At 39.0% G+C, this 27,330-nt stretch overlaps 2 protein-coding genes across 3 annotated transcripts; both read right to left on the bottom strand.

The window, feature by feature from the left end:
* Positions 1-13,579: 13,579 nt before the first annotated feature.
* LOC138823320 (arylamine N-acetyltransferase 2) lies at positions 13,580-19,369 on the bottom strand. 2 transcript variants are annotated; one of them, XM_070016550.1, is made up of 2 exons: positions 19,282-19,369; positions 13,580-16,555 (listed from the first exon to the last, which is right to left on the bottom strand). In XM_070016550.1, the coding sequence occupies exon 2, from the start codon at positions 16,547-16,549 to the stop codon at positions 15,677-15,679; it is 873 nt and encodes a 290-aa protein (XP_069872651.1). In that variant the 5' UTR covers positions 16,550-16,555; positions 19,282-19,369; the 3' UTR covers positions 13,580-15,676. The 2 variants fall into 2 exon arrangements, with proteins under 2 accessions (XP_069872651.1, XP_069872652.1); XM_070016551.1 differs by lacking the exon at positions 19,282-19,369 and adding an exon at positions 19,126-19,275.
* Positions 19,370-21,310: 1,941 nt separating this feature from the next.
* LOC138823058 (arylamine N-acetyltransferase 2-like) lies at positions 21,311-24,961 on the bottom strand. The gene is made up of 2 exons (XM_070016000.1): positions 24,800-24,961; positions 21,311-22,947 (listed from the first exon to the last, which is right to left on the bottom strand). The coding sequence occupies exon 2, from the start codon at positions 22,941-22,943 to the stop codon at positions 22,071-22,073; it is 873 nt and encodes a 290-aa protein (XP_069872101.1). The 5' UTR covers positions 22,944-22,947; positions 24,800-24,961; the 3' UTR covers positions 21,311-22,070.
* Positions 24,962-27,330: the final 2,369 nt, after the last annotated feature.

Raw genomic sequence — 27,330 nt, 5'->3', positions numbered from 1 at the left:
TCTCTATTCCTTAAAATGGAATTTAGTAACTACAGATCCATTTGACTTCAATTTGTTATTGTTATGGAATTTGTTTTTAACGACATACTATGTCCAAATTGTTCATGGATTATTGTGACTAAACATAAGAATTATTTCTTAGGAAAGCATATGGAAAGTAGTTATCAGGAGAAAGCTCACTGAAAGCAGTATCTGCTATATACTCTGTTTTTGCAGCATGCCATTCAATGATAAGTCATTTCCTTTATCTTGACCATCAACAGGAGAGAAGCTGACATTTTTTAGGGAGCACATGGAGAATTCTCAGAAAGGTGCTCAGACCTGCCTGAATTTTTGTATATGGGTTGATTGTCAGCTTTAATTCATAAATCAGGAGATTTCTTTTATGTGATGCAGACTCTAGAAACAACACAAGAGGTAATTTCCAAAAGAAGATGCAACACAGATTTGCTTGAAACAAAGTATACTTTCTGGACCAAAGATTATGGAGTTACCCAGGAAAAGGTTTGGAAAGGATCATCATAGAAATTGGTAGAAAGAATGGGCTCTAAGTCTTCAGATGCTAGAAGCCACCAGGAGGAGTCCCCAGAACAACCAATCAGATGATTAATTATCATGGGAACTGCTAAGAGTCATAAACCCAGTCCCTGTAATCAATTGTTAACAAAGTATGCACAAAACAAATGAAAGACAAGTATAAATTTTTCTTCTTGTACATATCTGTTCCACAGACATAAGGCAAAATAATGGAGCTGTGTCAAAAAGTAGTGAAGGCGTAGTGGGATTCTACTCTCGACATTAAGGCCTGATGCCCTGATCTAAGTAACAATGGCATATCACTTAGACTATTTGGCCGTTGGCAGCTCCCGGAGACCCTTAACATTATGTCTTATTCTACCATGAGAAAATTTCCCCCAGGATCCTCTATACATTGCAAATAACACAACACAACAAAACAAGACATTTAGATCTTGATCAACTACTACAAGAAGGACAGGGATTGTTAGGAGCTTGTGGCTTCTGGTATTACCTGGGTCCTTCGATATACTCACTGTTGGACAGGAAAGATGATAGACATCATTGTTACAATGACCCAAGGTAGTAATCTAGTCGAAGAATTTCCCCCGAAAAATGTAGCTGTCCATTAATAATACCTATAAAGCTTCACAACAAACCTTTCAAGCTAAATATTAGCTCCGGTTGAAAATAAATTATAAAGGATCTAAATTATTTGGTCAAGTTCTTGCTGCTAGCATGTGATATGGCGGACTGAATGAAGTATCTGATTCATTCACCTCTCTTCTACAGATGACAGCATTAGGTCCCAGTATGTGTCACCCAAACTTCCTAAACAGAGAAATTTGAAATTCGGTAATGGGATAGAAGCCACTCTCCTTCATTCCATGTTGAGATAGAATGAAAATACAGCACCAAAGTATAGCTTTGCTTACCTGATTATCTGGTGCTGCAGCCTGAGACCACACTGATGTCTGTCTTCTCCCCTCCCAAGTCTGCAGAAGAGATGTTCTTATTGTCTTTGGAAATTGCCCCACACCACACTGATTAGATCACCCACAGAGGGATCTCTGTAGAAATGCTCTGTGGCCACAGGTTGCTCTCTACCTCTTTTCAAATACTTCCTGAGAAAAAGAAAATATAGGATTTACCTTATCTGATCATTCGCATGCCTCTGGCTGTGAGAGGTATGACTTTGTATTTCACATGATTCCTGTTGCCTGTGAACCCAAGGCCACACGTCCCATGTGTGATGTGGAAAGATTTCTAGCAGATTTGGTAACAAACAATGGAGGCCTGGAATGTCCCAGTTTGTGACAACTCTCTTCATTGTGTGTGTGTGTGTGTGTGTGTGTGTGTGTGTGTGTGTGTGTGTGTGTGTGTGTGTGATTGAACCACGGTCTGGGTGTTTGCTGTCCCTTAGCTATTACACTCAAATCTAGCACTCTACCACTTTAGCTATACCTCTACTTCTAGGTTTTTGGTGGTTAGTTGGAGGTGCATGTCTCAGGGACACGCCTGCCAGGTTGCCTTTGAACCACAATTCAGATCTCTACCTCCTGAATAGCTAGGATTACAGGCATCTGGATTCACCAGCATCTGGTGAATCAATTCCCTTTAAAAGCTTCTCTATTTTCATTTTTCTTCTTGTTACTGCACTTGGGTTCAGAACCTATACACGGAAGCCTGATATTTGAGAGATGGATGATGGGAGAAAAGTGGGATTTACTGTAGGCATTCACAAAAGCAAGGAACAGGATGATGTTTGAAATCCAGTGTCTACTTGTTTGGGGAGGTGGGAATATTTCATGAGAATCAGGTAAAGCTTATTTGAGAAATCCATGTTTGACTAGTATATTGAGCTACAGAGATAGCAAATTCTTCATGATGACCTTCTAATGCTACTCAGTCTAGGGTAAAGTGAAATCATCTCATAAAAAGGAAAAACAAGGTCATAGGAATAACTGTGAAGGGCATGATCTAGGAACTAGAGAACAGGAACAAAGAAAGACAGAGTCCCTGGTCCTGAACAGTTTATTTCACACCTCATCTTCACTCACATTTATCTCCTTGCCAAAGCATTATTTAATGTGTCTGGTATTCATCTGTGTATATTGTACTGTTATGCTCTGTAATATGATTTTGTTTTACTTGTCTTTTTCATGAACATTAATGACATTGGTATGCAATTCCTGCTATTTCTTAGACATATCTTTCTAAATTATATTCTAAATGGCTGACTATAGTCACCTACCAGATCCCCATTTCCCTACCAATCCCAAATAAAATTTCAAAGACATGGCTACAAGAACTGTGAGTAATTTAGAAAGACAAGGGTCTACACCGTAAAAAGAATAGACAAGCAGAATCTAGAAGGAGCTCAGAAATATCAAACTTGATATTTATAAAAGCAGCAAAGTGAAAAACTGATTGGACAGAGCCCAGAGAGCCCTGAGCTCTACCTCTCCAATAGAATACAAATCCCAGAAATGGACAATTTACATCCAGTATATTGTGAGCCACCCTGTCCTTCTACCTCATTTTTCCAACTGTGTGGCAAGAACAAGTCACCATGCCCACAAGCCCATGCAACCAATGCTACTTTACAAGCAGCATCTGGTGGTCTAGAGGATAGCTGGCTAATCTTACTGTGGATCATCCAGAGGCAAGCACATGGACAGTATGCTCTTGAAAGTTAAGTGAGTCATCAAAACAATAAGGGAAGAAATAGTAAAGGAGGTTTGTATCCAGACCAAAAGAGAAACAAAACCCTCATAAATAAGGCAGTGAATGTAGAAGGTGGTCTGTTTTAGGGGGTGGGGGGTAGAGGAGATGGGAGGATTAGGGAGACAGTGATTCCGATGTAAACCACAGACTGTCCTTCACACTGGTGATGCCTCCTGCTATCTTTTCGGCATTTGGTCTAAGCACATTCCTCAGGCTTCCTGTTGCATCACCTGTGACTCTCTACCTGAAGGCTTCCCACAGACAGAAGCTCAGGCGGACTGGATAAACAATCACAGTAACTCCACTAGAGCAACCGCTCAGCAAGGAATGATGCAAATTGGACACATCCCCATTTTCTATCTGCTCAAGTGGAGTTTCTCTGAAACATGAGCACACTGCCACTTACTGTGGTCCAGAGTGATGTTCTTTCTTCGTCCACTGGCAATCTGACAGCTGTGCACCCTTTGAGCATTCTTCAACTACCTTAATACCTTTCATCCTGTCTTCCTATGCACGCCTAGTTTCATAGCTACCTCTATGCACATACCACATCATAACCTCTTTCCTTATGAATGTTTCTTTCTCTGATTCATGTTTTCTTGTGATGTCACAGGTTGGTGAGGAGGTCTAGTGTCATAATTTGGCTTTTTATAATATAACCCTGACACTGGAATCCATACCCAGAAAACCTGAGTTATAGATAAAAAGTAAACCTTTAGATTCTGAAAGACAAATCATGCTTTTACGGCATGAACAGCTGCTATCATGATTTCATCAAGGGTGAAGCAGGCAACTAACAATTGAAACCACGTTTTGAGCTAGAGGGAAAGAAAGAAAGATGGAAAGAAAATTTCCATTAAATGCTTACCTACCACCGAAGATATTATTCACATTATCCCTTCATTCCTTTAGCCAATATTCATTGAGAGTTTACTGTAGGTCTGCTACTGAATCGTACATCTTATAACCCCATTTTATCCTGTGGGGTCAGAGCCATAGATTTATCCTTAAAAAAAAAAAAAACTGTCTACAATAGTTTTTTCCTCTAATGGTAAAACATGGAAGATTTAAAGTTACTCTTTTCCATCTGTAGATTTCATAATTTTAGCATAGACTGACAGTGAGCAGGTATTAGGAAAAAGGACACATAAAATGTATTATATGCCTGAGGCATGAGCATTAGATTCAAAAGTGACAAAGCAGCTGACTCTCATTGAGCTTTAAGAGATTGGAGATAGGGCTTCAAGGGGAAAAGAATTTGTCCAGACACTCTATGATTGGGGGAAGTGTGCACAGCAAGCAAAGATGGTCTTATTAATTTCCAGGCAAGAGCCACCAATATTATTTCTGTTTGAGCAATACGCCAGGCCTCCAAAACCCCCCTTCCTGTGGAAAAAGATTTATCCTAGGAAGATTAAATATTAGATAGTAAGGCCATCCCCCCCCCCCCCGCCCTGTTTCTTTCTTCCCACACCAGTGCAGCTGAATGTAGTGTTTAAACTGGGATGGTAGCAGTGGGAACCTAATCTCATCTCATCTAATCAAATCCAATCTAATCTGTTGTCAGGATGTGGGCTTGTGTTTGATAAAGAATAAGGGATAAAAAGTAGAACCCCCCCCCAGGGTATAAGCCCTGCTTTCACTGTATTTGATGTTTGATGTTGATATAATTTGTGGGGCGGGGAGGGAAAAAACAAACTGTTTAAATAGGGTTACAGGTGGACCCATTACAACAATGAGATGTACTAGACATTATGTCAAAAAACGAACTTTACAACTTTGGGGAGGTGGTGGGTAGGGAGGGTGGGGGGTGGTAGTAGAGGGGTGGAGGGGGATGGAGAGGGGAAGGGGTGGTAAACAAAGGAGGAGGCAACAATGCTTGATAAGAAATGTACTCACTCTCTTGCCCATGTAATTGTAACCCCTCTGTATGGTATTTTCACAATAACAACAACAACAACAATAATAATAATATAATAAAAAGGTAGAATCTGAAGATTCCTTTGGCACTTCTCAATGTGGGTTACTGTGAGGATCTAATGCCACTAGGTAAAGGCACATTAGGAAGAGGACTGGTTTGGGGAAGATTAAAGAAGGACTACTGAAGGCTAGTTCTATCTCCAGATGCAAATCCATTTTATTGTTAGTAGCAGGCTGGATTCAGGGAAGAAACTGCTCTACAACTGGTGACTTTTAACCTTATTGTGACCTCTGGTTTCCTCTCCTAAGCTAATTTCTGTCCACCGGTAGACACATGCTTATGCCCATTTCCCCTTTCGACTGTACAGACAGGAGCTAGGTAGGAGGTGTAATGTCTCAAGATCCCTCGCAGTGAGCTCAAGGTGAGATAGGACCAGGAAGGAAGCCATGGGGCTGGTCATGACATAGATGTGCTTCAGTGACGGCCTCTTGTGCGGGTACATTTTTAGTGGGTTTTATCTTTTGAGCTATTTTTGCTTCCCTAGGTGTGTGGGAAACTTGTGCTGCTAAGACAGCCTGCTGATAGCCGGCGGCCCATTCTCTGTGATTTTGGAACTGGATTGTATTACCCACAGGTTTCCATTACCTATGCATTTATTCCATTGAAACTGCCATTTTTTTTGCCTAAAATGAACCAGAATCTCTTTCCTGGTGAAACGTTCCTCATCTACATGCCACATCGTCCTTCTACTGTCTTGTGGGCCTCATGGGAAGATGGTGATGATACACTGAAAAGGCTGAATTCTTTGCATACTTCTTTCTTGTGTCTCTAAAGGGTCAAAGGCCCTTTGACAAAGGGTCAAAGATCCTAAACTCACAGCCAACTAGGTCTTTACCTCTATAATCTGTCTTTTATATTCCCTGAATAGGTAGGCCTGATGGCCAGATGAGGGAGAATAATGGAAGGGGTGACACTGATCAAGATGCATTGTACTTATAAATGGATTTGTTGAATTGAAACCCCTTTGTATAACTACTTAAACGTAATAGTGTTTTAAAGGTAGTTCACCTGTGAATTCTCTTTCATCAGGTTCTGTAGGAAGAACCCCTTTCTTTGCTTTGTGCTTTCCCTTCTTCTTACCAAACTATGAATGTGATGGAGGCCCAGTAGACACTTATCTTGAGGAGAAAAAACACTGACTGCTCTGAGGATAGAGCAAACAGATGGAAAGAACCCAAGTGTTTATCATATTGGACAAGTGGCCACGTCAACCTTTGATCTCTAGACTTTAGACTTCTCTTTGGTACAATACATCCCTAATTGTACAAAACAAAGGTCACCAACTACTTTTATAAAGTAGTAAGTAATATAGTAAAGTTAGTCAATTATTCACTATATTACAGATAGTATAGCAATACAGAAAATATTGTAAGGCTTTCTGGGAAACTCAGTTTCTGTTGCAACTGCTAAACTCTGTGCTTTAGAATGATAGTAGATGCAGACAGTTACATAATCAACCACAAGGCAGTGTTCCAATCAAACTTTATTTGCCCAAAGAGTCACCACCTGGATTTGGCTCCTTGTGCTAGCTTTTGTCAACTGCTTATGTAAGCACTCTTAGTAGTTCTATAATATTAGCAGCTGAATCAAGTCCCTAATTTTATCATTTGGTTTTCTAAGGCTGCCATAACAACCAACAACAGACTGGGTGGCTTAAACAACAGAAGTTCATTTTCTCAGTTTTGAAAGCTGGATGTCCAAGGTCAAGGTGCCCATGGAGTGGGGTCTCTCTGCGGCCCTTCCCTTGGCTGGCAGATGGCAGCCTTCCTACTGTATTGTAACATGGCGCTCCACTGTTTGCACACTCCTGGTGTCTATTTTGTTTTCCACTTCCTCTCACAAGAACAATAGAATTCTGGCTAAGGGCTCATTCTAATGGGCTCCCTCTACAGGTGCTATCTTTTAATACGCACACCATTTCAAGTAGTGGGGTTGAGCTTCAAGTTAGGAATCTGGGAGGACACACAGTTCAGCCCATAGCAGTAACCAATATTAACTGACAGTTATACTTAATAGATATTTTAATTTGGGCAAATTGGTCTCTGTGAGTTTCAGCATTGTTTTGTTGGAAATGTAGGTAAAGGAATATATTTTTCAGAGTTTGTAAGGGAATTAGTGATAGTATATGAAACTAAGCTGAGTTCACGATTAAAGACCTACATTGCACCCCAAGACAGAAAAGAGGGGCAGGAATGCATAACGCAGAGAAAGCATGGGATGACAGGCTTAGTCTGAGAACGATGTGACTGTAACAGGAGCTTCTTGAAGGAAAGAGAGAGAGAATGTCAACATTTTTCTTACTAATAATGAAGAAGGAATCAGCATACCTGTACCTCTAAAAAATGTGTGGTTGGGCAACAAATCTTCAAAGAAACAACTGCCCAATAAATAAATGGGCTAAAAACTTAGAGAGAAACTTCTCTGAAGAGGAAAGAAGGATGACCAATAGACACATGAAGAAATGCTCAACCTCCCTAGCCATAAAAGAAATGCAAATCAAAACAACATTGAGATACCACCTCACCCCAGTTAGAATGGCTATAATCAAGAACTCTAATAACAACAGATGCTGGAGGGGATGTGGACAGAAGGGAACCTTACTACATTGCTGGTGGGTGTGTAAACTTGTTCAACCACTTTGGAAAGCAGTATGGCACTTCCTCAAAAGACTCCACATAGAGCTCCCCTATGAGCCAACAATCCCACTTTTGGGCATTTACCCAAATGATCACAAACAAGACCATACTAATGCTACCAGCACAACTATGTTTATTGCAGCATTATTACCATAGCTAAGATATGGAACCAACCCAGATGCCCCTCAGTAGATGAATGGATCAAGAAAATGTGGTATCATTCTATGAAGCCATCATAACCCTCATCCCAAAACCAGGCAGGGACTCATCAAAGAAAGAGAACTATAGACCCATTTCTTTGATGAACATTGATGCAAAACTTCTCAACAAAATTTTGGCCAATCGACTTCAACAATTCATCCAAAAAATCATACACCATGATCAAACAGGATTCATTTCAGGGATGCAAAGCTGGTTCAATATACGCAAATCAATTAATATTATTCATCACATCAACAGGAGCAAGAACAAGAACCACATGGTTATCTCAATAGACGCAGAAAAAGCATTCGACAAGATCCAACACCCCTTTATGATGAAGGTTTTGGAAAAATTAGGAATCCATGGAACATTCCTCAATACAATAAAGGCTGTATATGACAAACCTACAGCCAGCATTATACTCAATGGTGAAAAACTAAAGCCATTTCCTCTTAACTCAGGAACAAGATAAGGATGCCCACTCTCTCCACTTCTCTTCAATCTAGTATTAGAATGCCTAGCTACAGCAATAAGACAAGATGCAGACATAAAGGGGATCCAAATAGGGAAAGAAGAAATAAAACTCTCCCTCTTTGCAGATGACATGATCTTGTATTTAAAGAATCCCATAGACTCCACTCCCAAATTACTCAAGCTGATTCAAAACTTTGGCAAAGTAGCAGGTTATAAAATTAACCCCCAAAAATCAATGGCTTTTCTGTATGCCAACAATGAGAAAAGTGTGGCTGAAATTAGGAAAGCAACTCCATTTGTAATAGCCCCACAAAAAATAAAATACCTAGGAATTAACTAAAGAAGTGAAGGACCTCTATGATGAAAACTTTAAAATCTTGAAAAAGGAAATCAACACACAACTTAAAAAATGGCAAAACCTCCCATGCTCCTGGATTGGCAAGATTAACATCGTGAAAATGGCAATACTTCCCAAGGCTATCTACAAATTCAACGCAATACCTATCAAAATTCCACCCTCATTCTTCAAGGAAATACAAGAGGCAATCCAAAAATTCATATGGAACAATAAAAGACCCCGAATAGCAAAAACACTTCTCAACGGAAAGAACACTGCTGGAGGAATATCAATACCAAATTTCAAACTCTACTATAAAGCCATAGTAATCAAAACAGCTTGGTATTGGCATAAGAACAGACCTCAGGACCAATGGAATAGAATTGAAAACCCAGAAATGAACCTACAGACCTATAGCCATCTAATCTTTGATAAGGAAGCTAAAACAATAGAATGGAAGAAAGACAGCCTCTTCAGTAAATGGTGCTGGCAAAATTGGTTAACTACATGTAGAAAACTAAAGCTAGATCCTTATATATCACCCTGCACCAGAATCAACTCCATATGGATCAAAGACCATGAAGTCAAAGCAGACACTCTGAAAACATTACAGGATGGAATAGGAGAAACCCTAGGTCTCCTTGGCTCAGGTCGAAATTTTCTGAATAGAGACCCGGAAGCACAACAAATCAAAGAAAGGTTGGACAAATGGGATTGCATAAGGTTGCAGAGCTTCTGCAGGGCAAATGACATAGCTAGCAAGATCAATAGAAAGCCCACCGATTGGGAGAAGATCTTTACTAGCCATACAACGGACAAGGGTCTCATATCTAAAATATACTTGGAACTCAAAAAATTAAACCCCCCAACAACAAATCCTCAAAGAAACAACTGCCCAATAAATAAGTGGGCGAAAGACTTAAAGAGAAGCTTCTCTGAAGAAGAAAGAAGGATGGCCAATAGACACATGAAGAAATGTTCAACATCCCTAGCCATAAAAGAAATGCAAATCAAAACAACATTGAGATATCACCTCACTCCAGTTAGAACAGCAAAAATCAAGAACTCTAACAACAACAGATGCTGGAGGGGATGTGGACAGAAAGGAACCTTACTTCATTGTTGGTGGGAATGTAAACTTGTTCAACCACTTTGGAAAGCAGTATGGAGGTTCCTCAAAAGACTTCACATAGATCTCCCCTATGATCCAGCAACCGCACTTTTGGGCATTTACCCAAATGTATACAAACAAGACCACACTAAAGCTACCAGCACAACTATGTTTATTGCAGCATTATTTACCATAGCTAAGATATGGAACCAACCCAGAAGCCCCTCAGTAGATGAATGGATCAAGAAAATGTGGTATATATACACAATGGAATTCTATGCCTCCATCAGAAAGAATGACATTTCCCCATTTGTTAGGAAATGGAAAGGCTTGGAAAAAATTATATTAAGTGAAGTAAGCCAGGCCCAAAGAAACATAGGTCCCATGGTTTCCCTTATTTGCAATATCTAGTATAGGTATGAGTCAAGCGGAAAAGGTCAGATAATGTGATGTTAGGAAAACGAACCCTTAAATATGTATTTTAATGTTTTCGTTTCTTTCATGCATGTGTTTCTAACGCATTTATAAGATTATTTCTTTGTTGCTTTGTATGTCCCTCCCCCACAGTGTAACCTCCGCTTTCACTTTATTTGATGTCAGTATAACATGTGGAAGAGATGGGGACAAACAAGTCGTTTAAGGATTCAGGTGGACCTGTTGCAACAAGGAGAACTACAAAATGTCATGTCAAAGCAAGCTTTACAATGTCGGTGTGGGGGGGGGGAGGGGGGTATGATTGGGTGGGGGGGAGGGGAGAGGCTGGGAAGGGAGGTTAAGGGTAAACAAAGGAGGAGGCTGCAATGCTTGGTAAGAAATGTATGCATTATCCTGCCAATGTAATTGTAACCCCTCTGTACAGTATGTTCTCAAATAAAATAAAATTAAATTAAAAAAAAAAAAGAAAATGGGGTATATATATATACAATGGAATTCTATGCCTCCATCAGAAAGAAAGACATTGCCCCATTTGTTAGGAAATGGAAAGACTTGGAAAAAAATTCTATTTAGTGAAGTAAGCCAGGCCCAAAGAAACATAGGTCCCATGGTCTCCCTTATTTGCAATAACTAGTATATGTCTGAGTCAAGCAGAAAAGGTCAGTAAGTTGATGTTAGGGGAATGAACCTCAAGATAAGTATTCAATTTTTTTTCTTTCATGCAATTGTTTCTAACATATTTATAAGATGATTTCTAAGTTGCTTTGTATGTCCCTCCCCCACGGTATAACCCCTGCTTTCACTGTATTTGATGTTGGTATAATTTGTGGAGGGAAAGGGAAAAAACAAATTGTTTAAATAGGGATACAGGTGGACCCATTGCAACAATGAGACGAACAAGTCGTTTTGTCACAAAATGAACTTTACAACTTTGGTGGGGGGGAGAAGACCGGGTAGGGGGGAAGTGGGGAGAGTATGGGAAGGGATGGGAAGGAGAAACAAGAGGAGGCAACAATGCTTGATAAGACATGTACTCGTTATCTTGCCCATGTGATTGTAACTCCTCTGTATGGTATTTTCATAATAAACAAAATAAAAATTTAAAAAAATCACTATTACAAAAAAAAGAATGCATGGATGGGGAGAAAAGGGATCAAAGATGGAATGCCCACTAGCATCTAGAATCTTCTGGTTTTAGTACTGCTTTGCTCTAAGCAGCTTGAAATCTTGTGTTTTGATGTAGTGTGAGTACTTAACTGTGGGTTGGTAACACTTCCAAACATGTGAGCATTCCAGGATGTATATACCTGCCTCTGATATCTGTTGATCATGGAAAGATCCTAGTGACACACCTCGAATATGAATGAATTTCTTGCCCTCAGTCGGAGAATGTGTCAGATAGGAAACTGACAGATTGATGGAGGTCAAAACCAGAGTCAACAACAAAGGCCAAATAACAAAAGGTAAATAACACAGGCCAAATAACACAGCCATTCATTTTGAAAATCCTTCCTGGCTGATGAAAGTCAGGAACTGAATTTTATGCAAGGACTTTGCTACTGTATTCTCTGTCCTATAGCCAAAGGAATGCTGAGGGTTCACTTCACCTGTAAATGAAATTGGAATATTTGAATATGACATGGGTGGGGGAGAGGGAATTTTTTTTTTGTTATACCCATCTGGGCCACACAATATCCCTTTTCTCTTACCCACTGTTGGGTAACATACTTTAGTAACTGAAATTCATGTTCAGAGACTGCAATTGGCTCATGTAATGAGTATTTTGGAAGAATTTACGTGCTCAACCAAAGCGGTTAATTCACTAGGCTACATTTATTAAGATATTCTTTTTTCCTAAAGGAACTCATAGTCTTCTGGCACAAACAGAGCGAGGGAGTGGGAAGCCTGGGGGGATGAGTTGGAGATGTCAGATGGCAATGGAACAAGTGTCACAGAACTAATGTCTTGCTTACCTTGTATGTGGGGCGGGGCGGCAGTGGAGATCCGGGTTTCTCCTGGGACATTGTCGCCTTGGAGCTCTCATCAGGAGGAAGTGCTCATGCGCGATGCCCACGTGGGGAGAGCCTAGCTCTGTTTAGCTGTTCGGGACTCCCGGATGCTTCCTTCCTATCCTTAGCAGCATAGACCAAGAAAATCATGTCTGCAGCTTTCCCTCCCATCAATTCTTAGCAAGGGCAACTGACCAACTGAGATGATTGCTGAAATGCAGTCCTTTCCAATTCTTCCATGATGGATACTTGGTTTTCACTGCTGTGTCTCTCTTGGTCATGGTAGAAAGTTAAATAATAATAACAATAATAATAGTAGTAGTAGTAGTGGGAATAACAATAAAGAAAAAAATCAAGCAAAATCTTTCCATGGATACATAGTTCTTTTTTATTCCCAGAAGGTAAGAAAGCTAAGGATTCCTGGGTTTCAATCTTTCCAACAATGCCTTTGGGGAAACCATACCTACCCTGGGGGTGAGGGCTTCAGAGAGGCAGCATGATCATGTTTCGTGAAGATGCCCGCAGGCCACACAGGATGAGGGTCTGTAGTGGCAAATGTGGACTTCCAAAGGATCCTGATGCGCATATTTCTGTCTAATGATAAATCATGCCATCATTCAATAAGCACACTCTAAACACAGCTAATTGTCGGAAGCTGCAGATACTCATTCATTTACTTATCAAATATTTGTTCCATGCCTATGTGATAAATAATGAATGAGGCAAAGTCCCTGCCTGCCATGAACCTGGTTGAATCCTTCCCCAGAAGAAACTTCCTTCGTGGTTACAATCTGCCCAGACACTGCTTCGTGGTTTGTGAGTCATGAGTAGACTTGTTCATCTTTGTCATGCCTCCTTGAAGATTGACTCTACTAATAGGTAACATAATTTGGATCCCAGAAAGTCCTTATATACTTTGTTGGATAAAAGCTTATACATTTTTATTCTCTCCATCAAATTTTGTGGGGAAAGCAATCATTCAAAAATCAATGTTCTACACAGGTTAGTTCAGTGGTTATGATTAGGGTCCCATCTGTCATTACAAAGTCTCAGGAAATTAATGACAACCTAAGGACTTAAACAAGTGTTAAGGAAAAAGAGGCATAAAACATACATTTAATAACCTAATCAAGGACTCAGTTCAATACTATATTGGTTTTTGTTTTTGTTTTTAATTCAGCATGGGTTTGGAGTGTGCCACCACAAGGAAAAAAACCCACAGTATTTAGCAGCCTAAAAAAACTAAAGTTTGGTACTAAGTATTAAAGTATAACTATTACAGCCATTCTGAAAAACACCAAAAAGCCAAACAATAGTGAAAATCAAGGATTATGGATGGGCAAAGCTGCTGGATGCTGTTAGAGGTTGTGTAAGATCATACTGATTTTTATCTTTTTCTTTTTCTGGTACTGGGACTTGAATGCAATGGCTTCATGCTCTCACATAGCCTGTTGCTCATGGCCTGTGTAGTTCCACTTGGGTCAAGTCCCTAGCCTGGCTTTTGGGTTTTAAATGGAGAGGTTATCTCATGGATTTTTTCTCTTCAGGCTGGCTTCAAACAATGATTTTTTGGGTGTCTCTCTCTGGAGCAGCCAGGATTACACAACAAACAATGTAACACCCAGAATAGACCCCCATTCCTTTTTTCTTTTTTAGAAGAGTTTTTTTTTTAATTGAAAAGGTGATGAGCTGGGGGTTACAGTTACATAGGTAAGACAATAGGTACATTTGTTTTTAATCACTGTTACCACATCCCTCTTTATTTCTTAAAGAACTGAAAATAGAAATTCATTGGTTACTTTGAGAAAGTCCACCTTCCCGCTCCTAGCATGGCAGTTGTCAATCACCTGATGGGGGTCCTTTTACAATACCCAGATAGGATCATGCATGAAGTACAAGATGTGTCCACTGGTCTTATCTTCTGATGTTCATTTTCATCAAGGATGAAGTAAGAAAATGACAGTAGTACCAGGAATTTATGAGGGACAGAAGGAAGATAGAAGGCACATTTGTAGAGTGCAATAAAGCAAGATGTGTGGAGACCTTTCATTAAATGGCCAACTACTACTCTAAATATTGTGACGTGGTGACATTGCTCATTTTCCCAAGTAACACATATTTTCAGCATTTGTTGTATGTTTGGAACCATGAACCAAACCTAGAGTATGATCCTGGTTATACCTGTAAGAAATAATAGTAACAGATTTAGCAAGAAACTCATGTATTATTTACAAAATTTGGAATCCAAAAATACATCAGGTATTTTTCTCCTATGGCAAAGTATGGAAGGAAGTGAGTGAATATTATTAAGAAACAGGAATAGAGTAAGATTCTTGCTGAAGATCCTGACTCCATATCTTAATATTTCCAAGCAGAAAACTTGCATACATTTTATTCTTGGCCAAAATGTTTTAATATAGTTCTCATCAAATAAGTTTTTTTTATGTTATTAGAAAGGTGGTGTGCAGAGGGGTTATAGTTATATAAGTCAGGTAAAGAATACATTTCTTTTTGAACAATATCATCTCTTCTCTTGCTTTCTCCTAGCTTTCATTAAATGAGTTTTTCTATATAATATAGAAAATATAATTTAAAATAATTATTTTATATACAAACTATTTGATCTGTAAGCTAAACATGCTAAATACCAGTATCCTCGTGTTAAGCAAAAAAGGTATATAAAAATAGTGGCTGTAAAAACAGCCCTGGGAGAAATGATCAGGTATGCCACTGTGCTGACTACTAGTCATATTCTCCTGTGTAGGGTTTAATTATTTTTTGAGGAGTATTAGATGATTTAAAACCAATATCGTGTCTCGTTGTTCATTGTAACATTCTAATCCTAACTCAAATTTAATGGCAACAATTGTTTTTTACCATTCCCTCTACTCATCTACTGCTTTACATGCTATATGCGTTCAACAATACACTAATGTTGGGAAGTTGTTTATGAGTATGGATCTTAAGATAGCCACATCATCATTAAAATACTTTCACATGTTCAGTTTTGGAAAGGTTTGTGGTTATGGATCTTTAGGAAGTCATTTAGGTATATTCCGACATTTTTATAGGTAAATAGTAGACTACCGAGATAAAGAAGATACAATCAAATATCCAGTTGATCATTGATGAAGTTGATGATGAGTACATAAGACTTATTCTATTACTTAAAATTGCACATGTTTGAAACTCATATAATGAAAAGTTCCAGTATACATAGTACATGGAAGACTATTGCTGCTGCATATTCTAAATTGTAAAAAATCGATCACCATGTCTAGGCACGAGTTTTTTCTCTAAAGAAATACCAAATATCGTTTTCAAGACTTCTTCTATTTCTTCCTCTTTTAATGCCTTAAACTCCACCAGATCTATGTTGTCCTTATAATTGAATTTCCTATAGGTGAGGGTAGTGCCCACTAAACAGTACACTCCTTCTAGTGTCTGCAAGGAACAAAATGACTTGCTTGTAAATACAGATGCTGGAGACGTCTGAAGAAATGTGTTTACAGATTCAAAGTCTTCAATTGTTCGAGGCTCAAGAGTAAAGGAGTAGATTTTTCGGTATTTACTATTTTCAAGGAGGTCAGAATTAATAAATTCTTCATTGGGGATGTACTGTTCTCTTCTGATTTGGTCCAGGTACCAGATTCCATTCTCTTCTGTCAGCCGGAAAATGGAAGGCACTTGAGGCTGGTCCTTTCCGGAAATCAATTCCAGAGGCTCCCATATCTGGTGGGAGCGACCAAATGAAGCATCTACAATGTAGTTCTTGCCATTGAGGGTCACCTGTACTAGAAGGTGAATCATGCCCGTGCTGTATCTTTGGGCTGGAGTGTTATAGACATATCCTCCTAACATTGTAGTCTCAAACCCCATTGTGGTCAGAGCCCAGTTGAAAAGATAATTAGCCTGGAGACACCACCCACCCCGGTTCTTCCTCACAATTTGATCAAAAATGACCTCCAAGCCCAACTCCATGGATTCTCCACAATGGATGTTAAGGTTCTCAAAGGGAATGGTTTGAATCTGGCACTGAAGAATTTCAGTTAAAGTTTCCAAGTCCAATTTGCTCCTAGAGTTCTTATAACCAATTCTTTGAAAATATGCTTCAAGGTCCATGTTTCCCTAATCAAAAAACAAAAACTAGAGTAAGTGCTACCATATTTATACTTGGGTTTCTTTCTTAAAATCAAACTTTGAAACTAATTAAGATATAAAAAGAGTTAAGGTATAGTTAGGGAAAAGTACTCTATTGATAACATATCATATTAGTCATATTGCTAGAAAGCTTGATAGTCACAGGAAACTCTAATGAGAAAACAAAGCCATTCTAAAAGTGAAATTAAATGTTGGTACACATATAAAGTGATCAATCAATCCATTTGTTGCTCCTTTAGAAGAGAATTCAAAATAATCATAGAAAACAATATGATATATATTTTTCCCAAAAATGAAGCAGAAATCAAATCTGAGAAATAAAATGAAAGAAATAAAGAACTAAAAGAAATAATTAAATTAAAGAAAATATTCTTGGAAAGTTTGATTTTTGCATTGCATTGAAGTATATTTTGTTAAATAATTAAAATCCAAAATGAAAGAGAAAAAGTAGTCAATCATCTTGCAGGGAAATAAAGTATTTCACAAAGAAAAAAATATCAGTTTGGCAACAGACTCTTCTAGAAAATGTCCAAAAGAGAATCAGAAGAACTTTGTCTACAAAGTTGTAAAGTATTGAAGGAATGTCCTGTCCTCAAGTTACACTGAATCAAATAGTGACATGCACATGAAGATAATCTCAAACATAAAAGAACTTGAGAAATGCAACAACTCTGAGCTGTCCTGATGAAATATTTCCTCTCTAAAAGCCAGTAAGAAAATAAATCAAAGAAAAAACTAGGAAATAGGACAGAATGATGAACTACCATGGGCACTGCTTTTTTTTTTTTTTTTACTACAAAGTAAGATTAGAAAAAGGATTAGCATTATGACTACTAAATAGGCCAGTTCAAGGTATATGGAAATAGAAATAGGAAGTTAAAACTCTGACGACTGTAAATGACCAGAAGTAAAAAGAGCTAATTGGGGTATTGTCACACTGGAGCATTAAAAACTAAACTTAGGGACATTCAAATTCTGAAGGGTTTATTTGAGCAGAAAGCAATTTGTGAAATCACTTTCTACTGGCCTCACAGTTTGGTGATCCAGGAGAGAGAAAATTTTTACTAAATGCTTCTAGAAACAAGAAAAAGAAAACAATTGCTTAAGAGGGAAGTCCTTAGTTGGAACTTGGTAGGAAGTTCCTCATTGTTCCAGTCTCTGTTATCTTTGTGCTCTTTGCATTTAGGAACATCATCAACCTTGGGGTTGTTTAGCCTAATGTATAACCAACTGAAAATTATGTCATACAACTGTCAGTTACCTTTTTGTCACTATGACAACAACACCTGAGTAAATAAACTTAAAGGAGAGAGGATTTATTTTAGCCCATAGACTTGGCATAGATTTCAGTCAATAGTTGGCTATATCTACTTCTACGGGTTTATGATAAAGCAGAACATCATGGCAGTAAGTGGGTGTGGCAGACAGTTGCTCACCCCTGGAATACCAAGAAGCAGAAGCAGAGAGGACAGGATGTATAGTTCAACAGCATGCCACCAGTGACTTACAAATCAGAAAGGACTGTGGTAGACACTTCCATACCTACAATGTAGGTGTGTGAAAATCTGAACCAGAAGTGTTCTAGGAAACACCAGTGAGTCATTTTTATTATTGTTTGTGCTGTTGATTTCTTTCCCTATCCCTTTTAATTTCCTCTTATCTCTGGCACATGAAGGGTACAGAGTCCTGTTGCATTAACACCTTGCCAGACCAGCCTTCTCACTGTGTACTTGCTGGCCGTATCCAAACCTGATACTCAACAATCTGTGTAGCACCACATCAGCCAGGACAAAGCCCTCCACCCCCCAAAAAGAGGGGGGGGGGAGACAATCGTAAAAAGATACAGCAGATGCAGCTGAAGATGGTGAAGATACAGAGTAACAGAAGTCTCTGAGCAGGAAATAGACCGTTGGCAGTTTCTACGTTTTTAGGGGGTGAGGGTGAAGTCAACAGATTTGAGTCTGAGGGAGAAGGAAGGAAGGATGAGGAAAGAATAGCTTATCAGAACAGAGCAAAGCAGCATAGAGTTCCGGGCACTCAGCCAGAACCCACAGGAAGTCCAACCCAGAAATCCATGGGCCTCTGTACCTAGGCAGTCTCCTCTGTCTGGAGGAGTTCTGTAGTCTGTCTTTAGGGGTAATGCCATAGACAAATAGCTATTGATGATGATGATGGAGGAGGAGGAGTATTATGCTTGTCACTGACAGCTCCTTCCAATTCCTGATAACACCCTTCCAATTCATGATAGCAAAGCAAAACAAAACAAAAACTCTCCTTCCCCTCCCCCACAGAAATCCTTCTATATTTGCAGTGGACATCATCCTTAAACATGGTGTTTCCCCCCCTAAACACAATTGATAATGCACCCATTTAGGCCTCAAAACCATCCTTTCCAATAACTTATTAGCTCCCATTTTACTGATAGGAAACAGAGCTTTAGGCAGGCTAAATGACTCATTCGAGTTCTCAGGGATCGAAGGTGCTGGAAGTGTGGCAGTCCACCCAGATGGTGTAGGCCAAGCATTTGTTAGACTCACCTGTATGCTACAAAGTATTTACAGCTGTAGGTCCCCAATTCCTGCCTCCCAAACTTTCTGGACAACTTAGAATTTGAAATTCAGAGGTGGGGTTAAATCTAGTTTCAGGGGTTCCCCTTTGAGATAGAATGAAACCCCAATTTCAAAGCCACTCACAGCAAGTCAGGGTGCGAGCTCTGCTCGTCGGGTTGGCAGCCCAGTTCCTGCAACAGTCGGGAAGCAGGCGGAGCGCTGTCCTCGCCCGCCCAAGTCTGCACGAGCGCTGCCATTGGCTTCCCAAATCGCCCCACCTCCCCCGTGGGAGAACCCACCCCGGGGAGTTCTGGGAAATGTAGTTTAGGCGTTCACCTTGCCCGTGTGGATTTAATCCAGCTCTTTCATTTTCAAAGTATTGAAATTTATGTTACCTGATGATTCTTGTGCCTCAAGCTGTGGAGAGACTTTGTATTTTACACAATTCCTGCTGTCTGGGAGCCTAGGCCAGATAAAGAGTGTGGAGAGGATGCAGGACACACAAATGCCAGACCTAGAGCAAGCAGCAAAGGGAACTGGGACGCTTCCCATCAGATCCTCTCTGGTCTCCTTTTGCTGGTTTTCATGCCTCCTCCTCATTTTCTTTTACCTCTCTGCTCACAGGCATTATGAATTATGTCTGGACTGTATATTGATGCACACTATGGATTGTCTGAAGTGTAGTATTGTGAGCATGACATGTGTCCTATGGCTGTGTTCCTGATTGTTTTTGTTTTACACTTGTCATATGTTGATCTGTAACTCTTGCTGATTCTTAGACAGTTCCCTCTCCTGTATTTTAAAACTGTTTACATGATTGTATATTGATGTCTCGTGCTATCCTTGGGCACCAATTATTCTAGTACATCCTTGAAACAAGCCTCTTCCTTATGTTCGTAGTTTTTAACCCTCTCTGAAGAGGGACTCTCTCTATCTGTGCTTGGGTAATTGGAAAAGACTCATAAGTTAAATCCCTGGCCACAGAAAAACAGATGAAAATAGTAATATGTGATATGTGACCTCATTGTTCTATCTGCTCAACTGCAAGTTATCTGACTGTTCACACACAGCATTGCTTCCTGGTCCTTTTCAGGATGGGGTTCTTCTCTTCCATCTTTTTCCTTTTCCTCTCTTTCCTGTTCCTTCCACCCTCTCCTCTTCTCTCTGTTCTCTTTCTTTCTTTTCTTTCCTTCCTTTATTGTGCTGGTTGGTACCAGGACTTGAACTCTGGGTCTCATGCATTTGCTTGGCTTTTTTTTGTTTTTTGCTCATGGCGGGCACTCTACCACTTGAGCTATGCTTATACTTTACTATATTAATTGGAGATAGTCTTGAGGACTTTCATCTTCTGGGTCTCAGCTTCGTGAGTAGCTAGGATTATAGGCATCAACCTTCAGCACCCAGCTGAAACACCATCAGCAGACCTTCTTTTTACGTATCTTGCTTCATAAAATAGGTATGTTGTAACATAAGTTCTTAATTAATATTCTGGTTTCTGCTTTTCTCTCTCCCTTATTATGATAATCACAAGTTCAGGGTGGAGAATAATATTGAAATCAATGTGCTCTAATACCGAAATCCACATTAAAAACCTGAGTTATAGATAAGTAAAGATTCAGATTCTGAAGCAGAAAGCCATACTCAAGTCTTGGGCATCTGTTATCAATATTTCATTAGGAAGGAAGATGACAGTGTGAATAGGATTTCAAGCAGAAATGAAATAAAGCAAAATGGAAAGAGACTATTGATTAAATGCTGACCTTGAAATAATTACTGGCAAACTGTTTATTGGTTCTTGGATCAAAATTTGTGTGTATGCTTCTGGAAAGCAAAATCTGGACTTCATGCAAGTTAGACAAACACCCCAACACCATTTTTGAGGTCATTACATTGTGTCTGGCACTGAATATGTAAGTATGAAACTCATTTGACTTTGGTGAATTAAATCTACTGGCTTACTGAGTGCCCTCAGGAACTAAGAGAAAAAGAAGCAACCTCATTTTTTAAAGAACACGTGTGGAAAAGAGTAAAATAATATAGCTCAGAGAACACAAACAGGTGACAGAAAGACTCTCTTACAGAACATACCAACTACATAATAATTTCTAAAATCTCTAAAGACTTTGCTTCACAGTATAGTAGCCAATGATATTTTAATGTACTTCATTGATTATAGGTTCCTCCAGGTAATATATATTTTGTAATTTTTCAATAATTATTATATTGAGACATAAATCATTAACTCGGGAAGTTGAAAATTTGAAATGTCTTCCCAGATTTAAGGAAAAGGATGTACAAAAACACCTACAAAAGCAATCCTGGGAGAAATGATCAGCTGTATACATTGACTCAATGATCAGCTGTATACACTGACTCACTTGACCCCCAAAAGCATACTCTTACATACTTGGTTTATTTGAATCAACTTGTCTTGAGGACGCTGAGGTTATTTGGGACCAAGGTCATGTCTTGCTCTCTTCTGCTGCATTCTGATCTTGAATTGTCAAAGTTGCAGTGTATAAAAATTGCACACTGGATACATACTGATTCGATCTTATGGAATTTTTTTTAAAAATCATTATTCTTTTCACTCAGACAGAAATATAAAATTTTTATGTGGATTCAACAGTAAACCAATCTTGGAAGGTATTCTGTCACAAATCAATATAGTTCCCAAGATAACCACATCATCCTTAAAGCACTTCTTCATGTATGCTGACATTGTGCTGGATGGAGTGTGGCATCTAGGGTTTTCTTTTACAATGTGGAGGTACAGAGGGCATGAAAAGTCAGCAGGTGATCACTGGTGAGCTGAGTGATGGCTGCCCAAGGGCTTATTAACCTATCATTTGTGGTTTTACATATATTTTGAATTTTTAATAATAAAAGTTAAGTACACGTAGAAATAAGAAAGACCACTTTTGCTCCTTATGCTAAATAGTAAAAAGTTTATCACCATGTTTGGGCACATACTTTACTTCCAAGGTAATACCAAATATGGTTTTCAGTACTCCTTCTATTTCTTCCTCTTTCAAAGTCTTAAACTCTACCAGATCCACATTGTCCTTGTAACTGAATTTCCGATGGGCCAGGAGGAATCCCATTAAGCAGTAAGTCCCATCTGAGGTCTGCACAGTACAGTATGTTGTGTTTACGAACAGAGATGTTGGAGATGTCTGAAGGTACATATTTGCAGACTTAAAATCTTCAATTTTTCGAGGCTCAAGAGTAAAGGAGAAGACTTTTCTATATTTATTCTTCTCAAGGATTTCAGAATTCATAAATTCTTGGTCTGGAACATACTGTTCTCTTCTGATTTGATCCAGGTACCAGATGCCCTTTTCTTCTGTCAATTGAAAAACAGAAGGCACTTGAGGCTGGTCCTTTCCAGAAATTAATTCCAGGGGCTCCCATATCTGGTAGGAACTTCCAAATCCTGCATCAACAATGTAATCCTTGCCATTGATGCTCACCCGTAGTAGAAGGTGAATCATGTCACTGCTATACTTTTTGGCTGGAAGAATATAAACATATCCTCCCAACATTGTGGTCTCAAAACCCATTGTGGTTAGAACCCAGTAGAGAAGATGATTAAGCTGGAAACACCACCCACCGCGCTTCCTGTTCACAATTTGATCAAAAATGGCTTCCAAGGCCATATCCATAGATTCTCCACAATGCATGTTCAGATTTTCATAGGGAATGGCTCGGATCTGATGTTGAAGAATTTCTGTTAATGTCTCCAAGTCCAGTTTCTTCCCAGAGTTCTTATAACCAATTCTTTCAAAATATGATTCAATATCCATTGTCCTATTAGGCAAAGAAAATGAAAACAAAAAACAAATGCCATTTTTACTATTTTTCCATGTGGGTTTCCTGAGATAGGATAATTGTATCTAGAATATATTTTTGACTATGCAAATAAAAGCAATGGCTATCAACATGTGTGTTGGTAATTACATTCTCCTATTATGTGAATTGCCATTACACCCATTCACTAGACATTATCAGGAGCCTGAAAGGCAACTGTCATTCTTTCTTCTATTATTTATATCAAGCCAAAATTGAAAATTCAGATAAGATAATGAGCAGAGTTAACATACAGCTAGATCTTTATTCTTGCTGATGAATAAGAAATCTTCCAAATAACATTCACTGAAATAGGCATCTCAACAGTTCCCTGATCAAGACAGAAGAGTTCCATGTTTGAGTACATTGAATTCTCATTTCAACCCTCTTAATTCCCCCTTACACAAGGCCCTCCCCCTACTGAAAGTTTACATTGATTGATTCTTTCATTCATCTATTTAACAAATAGTTTACTAAGTACACATTCAACACTTGTTTCTGGCCTAGTGCTTGTTTGCCTTCTGAAATCTGAAACCATAGTACCATATTGTATGTAAGAAAAAGCTTGATATTCATAGTACAAGACAATAAACAGATAAAGCCATTCCAATGCCACATAGAAGTTAAAGAAAAGAAAGTAATCAAATGCAATCTACTCAATGTTCCTAAAGAGATAAACTGAAAAAAGTGTGATAGAAAATAGTATCTGGAAAGACAAACAAATATCATTTTCAAAAAGCAAGATAGAAGAATTCAAATCTGAAAAATAGGAGACAAGATTCTGAGAAAACTTGATTCTTCCTGTTTGACATTAGTGTACATTTTTCTGTTAAAATGTTAACCTTCAAAATGAAAGAATTGTTGAAGAATCCGGTAGGGAAATAAAATACTTCATAAGAAAAAGAATATCAGTTTGTTGACAGAATAGTCACAAAAATACCCAAGGGTAAACTAGTAGAATTCTTTCTATAAAGCACTGAAGAAAAATGCTGTCCATAAATGTTTTACTATCAATGTTTCATGAAATCAAAAAAGTGACAAGTGTGCAAAGATAATATTAAACATGAAAGAACTTGAGAAATATGACAACTTTGAGCTATCCTGAATAAATGGTTCCTCTTCGATGACCAATTAAAAATTTTTTAAAAAGGAAAACTAAGAGAGACCCCCAATGAAGGACTTCTGGAAACCCTAGCTCCTTTTAATACAGAATGAAGATTAGAAGTAGAATGATTATTGTGGCTACTGAACAAAACATTTCATGGAAATAGAAATAGGAAGTTAAAATTAAACCTGAAGAAAAAACAAATAGTTAAAACAGGGATATAGATGGACCCATTGCAACAATGAGATGTACAAGTCATTATGTCGAAAATGAACTTTACAACTTTGGTGAGGGGGGAGGGAGGAAGGAGGATTGGGGGGGTGTTAGGGGGAGGATGGGAAGGGATGGGAAGGGGAAACAAAGGAGGAGGCTACAATGCTTGATAAGAAATGTATTCATTACCTTGCTCATCTAACTGTAACCCCTCTGTACAGTATTTTCACAGTAAAAATATAAAAAATCAAAAAATTAAACCTGAAGATGGCAAAACACTTATAATATGTACAGTATTCAGTGTGACTTTTACTCAGACAGTTTTGAGGCAAGTATTTGTTAGACTCACCTATATGCTACAATGAATTTACAGTGGTAGGGATTAAATATTGCCATCCAAACTTTCTGAACAGCCTAGAACTTGGAATTCAGAATCTAGTTTCCTAGGTATTTTTTTTGAGGAAGAAGGAACCCCCAGTTTCCAGAGATACTCACAGCAAGTCAGTCTGGGGGAGCGCTGCTTGTCTGGTGAGCAGAGCCTGCAAGCAGGATCCAGGTAGAGTGCTGTCCTCTGTCTTCTGGAGTCTGCATTGAAATTGTTCTCATGGACTTTTAAATTTCCCAGCCTGCCCCACCTCCAGTCTATTGGAATCTTTTCAAGGGTTTCTGGGAAATATAGTTCTTATTGAGAAGCTGTTGAACTTTGTGTTATCCAGTATATCTCGTAGCTCAGGCTGGGCAGAGTCCTTGTATTTCAAAGTTCCTTCTCTTCAAGGTTGCATTTCCCAGATGTGATTGGGCCTAGAAAGGTACAATCCTACAGAAAGAAAAACTTGGAATATTTTATTCACCTTCCAAGTATTTGATACTCCTTTAAAAAAATATTTTATTGTTCTTATAGAGGTGATGTACAGAGGGGCTGCAATTACATGAGTCGGGTTTGACTACATTTCCTTTTGTACAGTGTCTGCTCTTCCCTCACTCTCTCCCACTCCCTCCCTCCCATCTCTACCCAGGAGTTCTATAGTTCACTTTCATCAGTTCTAGTGAGCTCCACTACTGCACTATCTCACCCTTTTCCCCTGAGTTCTGTACCCTCTCCCCACCTGCTGAAGATATACATGTGAATACAACATACATATAGAAAATAAGAACCATCAAAAAAATTAAAAGAGGAAATCTCTTGGTTTTATACCTTAAAGTTTGTTTCTCTCCTTCTCTCTCTACATGTATATATTTATACTTATATATCTATATATAGATTGTAACTATATGAAGAAGCACACAGGCATTGCTTCTTTTGTCTCTCTCCTAATACTATCCTCTTTTGGTCTCACTGTGTGTGAGTATATGATACTCCCAATCAGTTTTCCCTAGGACCTCCCTTTTTCTCTTTTTCATCCTTCATCCTCATTTCCATTTACTTCTGCACCAAAAGGCACCATGGAATGTATTTGAGACACACACATGTGAGATAAAGTGTTTATCATTAAGTAGTGCTTGTTTGTTTGTGTGTGTGTACGTGTGTGTGTGTGCACGCGTGCGCTTGAACTTAGAGCCTCATACTTTTGCTCAGCTGACACTCTATAGTAGATCCCTGCCTCCAATCTGGCATTTTGCTGGTTAATGGGAGATGGATTCTTACAGACTGTTTAAAAAACATTTTTTTTTGGCCTACCTAGGCTTTAAACCTTATACTCCAAGTCTCAGCTGCCTGAGCAGCTAGAATTACAGGTATGAGCCACTGGTGTCTTGCCTGCTTGTGGTTTTGATTGACATTGCTCTATAACGCTTGGTGTCTCTTAGTTGTTTTTTTCCTACAGTAGTATTTTAAAAACTGTCCTCATGATATGATTGATGTTTTGTCACCTACTGTCAGAGTACATTCTGGCTTCCCACTGTATTTCCTTTGTTTTTCTACCTAAAGACTGCTCCATGCGTGGGCAGGCTACATGGACTGACAAATTAATGCCCCTTGAACCATCACTCAAGCAAGGCTGATGTGACTTGAGGGATAAATAGCCCCATGTTTTATCTGCGCAGAAATCATGTGGAGGCATGTACAACACTGCTCTCTGGTGTTGGCCATTATGATGGGTATCTTTGTCCATGGGTTTAGGTAAACACACCAAGGTAAACACACCTTTGTTGATTCTCAAACTTCCTTGTCCTACAGTGCCACTCTTCTACCTGTGTTTCCATTGGTCACTCCCACGGAAGTTACTTATTGCAGATTGTTATCTTAGTGTGTGGTTCTTTGGAACGGAACCTGATAATATTTAACATATTTGTACAGGTTAAGGATTCCTGCATGTCCCTATCTCCCAGTTACTGAAAAGATGGATGTGATGGATTCTTTTGTACACATTCCTGGGAAATTAGCTCAAGAACATTGCTGGGATAATAGGATTGCAATCTGCTTTGGGATAGAACATGTTAACTTTCAGACTTCTGTTCTCTTGTGGAGTAGAATTCTCATTTTCCACATGCCCTGATGCTGGCAATCTGAAAATGTCTGCCAAAGCCAGAGAGAAATTGTAAAATAAACACTTAGAGAATTCCTTTTGCATGGGATTGCATGAAATGGCAGAGCTTCTGCATGGCAAAGGACATAGCTAGCAAGATCAATAGAAAGCCCACAGATTGGGAGAAAATCTTCACTAGCTATACAACCGACAAGGGTCTCATACCTAAAATATACTTGGAACTCAAAAAGTTAAATCCCCCAACAACAAATCCACAAAGAAACAACTGCCCAATAAATAAGTGGGCTAAAGACTTAAAGAGAAACTTCTCTGAAGAGGAAAGAAGGATGGCCAATAGACACATGAAGAAATGCTCAGCTGGGCGCTGGTGGCTCACTCCTGTAATCCTAGCTACTTAGGAGGCTGAGATCTGAGGATCACAGTTCAAAGCCAGCCCGGGCAGGAGAGACCTAGAGACTCCTATCTCCAACAAACCACCAGAAAACCGGAAGTGGCGCTGTAGCTCAAGTGGTAGAGTGCTCGCCTTGAGCTGAAGAGCTG

Source organism: Dipodomys merriami, unplaced genomic scaffold, assembly GCF_024711535.1.
Source record: "Dipodomys merriami isolate MVZ:Mamm:240054 unplaced genomic scaffold, mDipMer1.0.p SCAF_12, whole genome shotgun sequence".
Classification (NCBI taxonomy): domain Eukaryota; kingdom Metazoa; phylum Chordata; class Mammalia; order Rodentia; family Heteromyidae; genus Dipodomys; species Dipodomys merriami.
The sequence above is the reverse complement of the archived record's forward strand: the minus strand, read 5'-3'. Positions and strand labels throughout refer to the sequence as shown.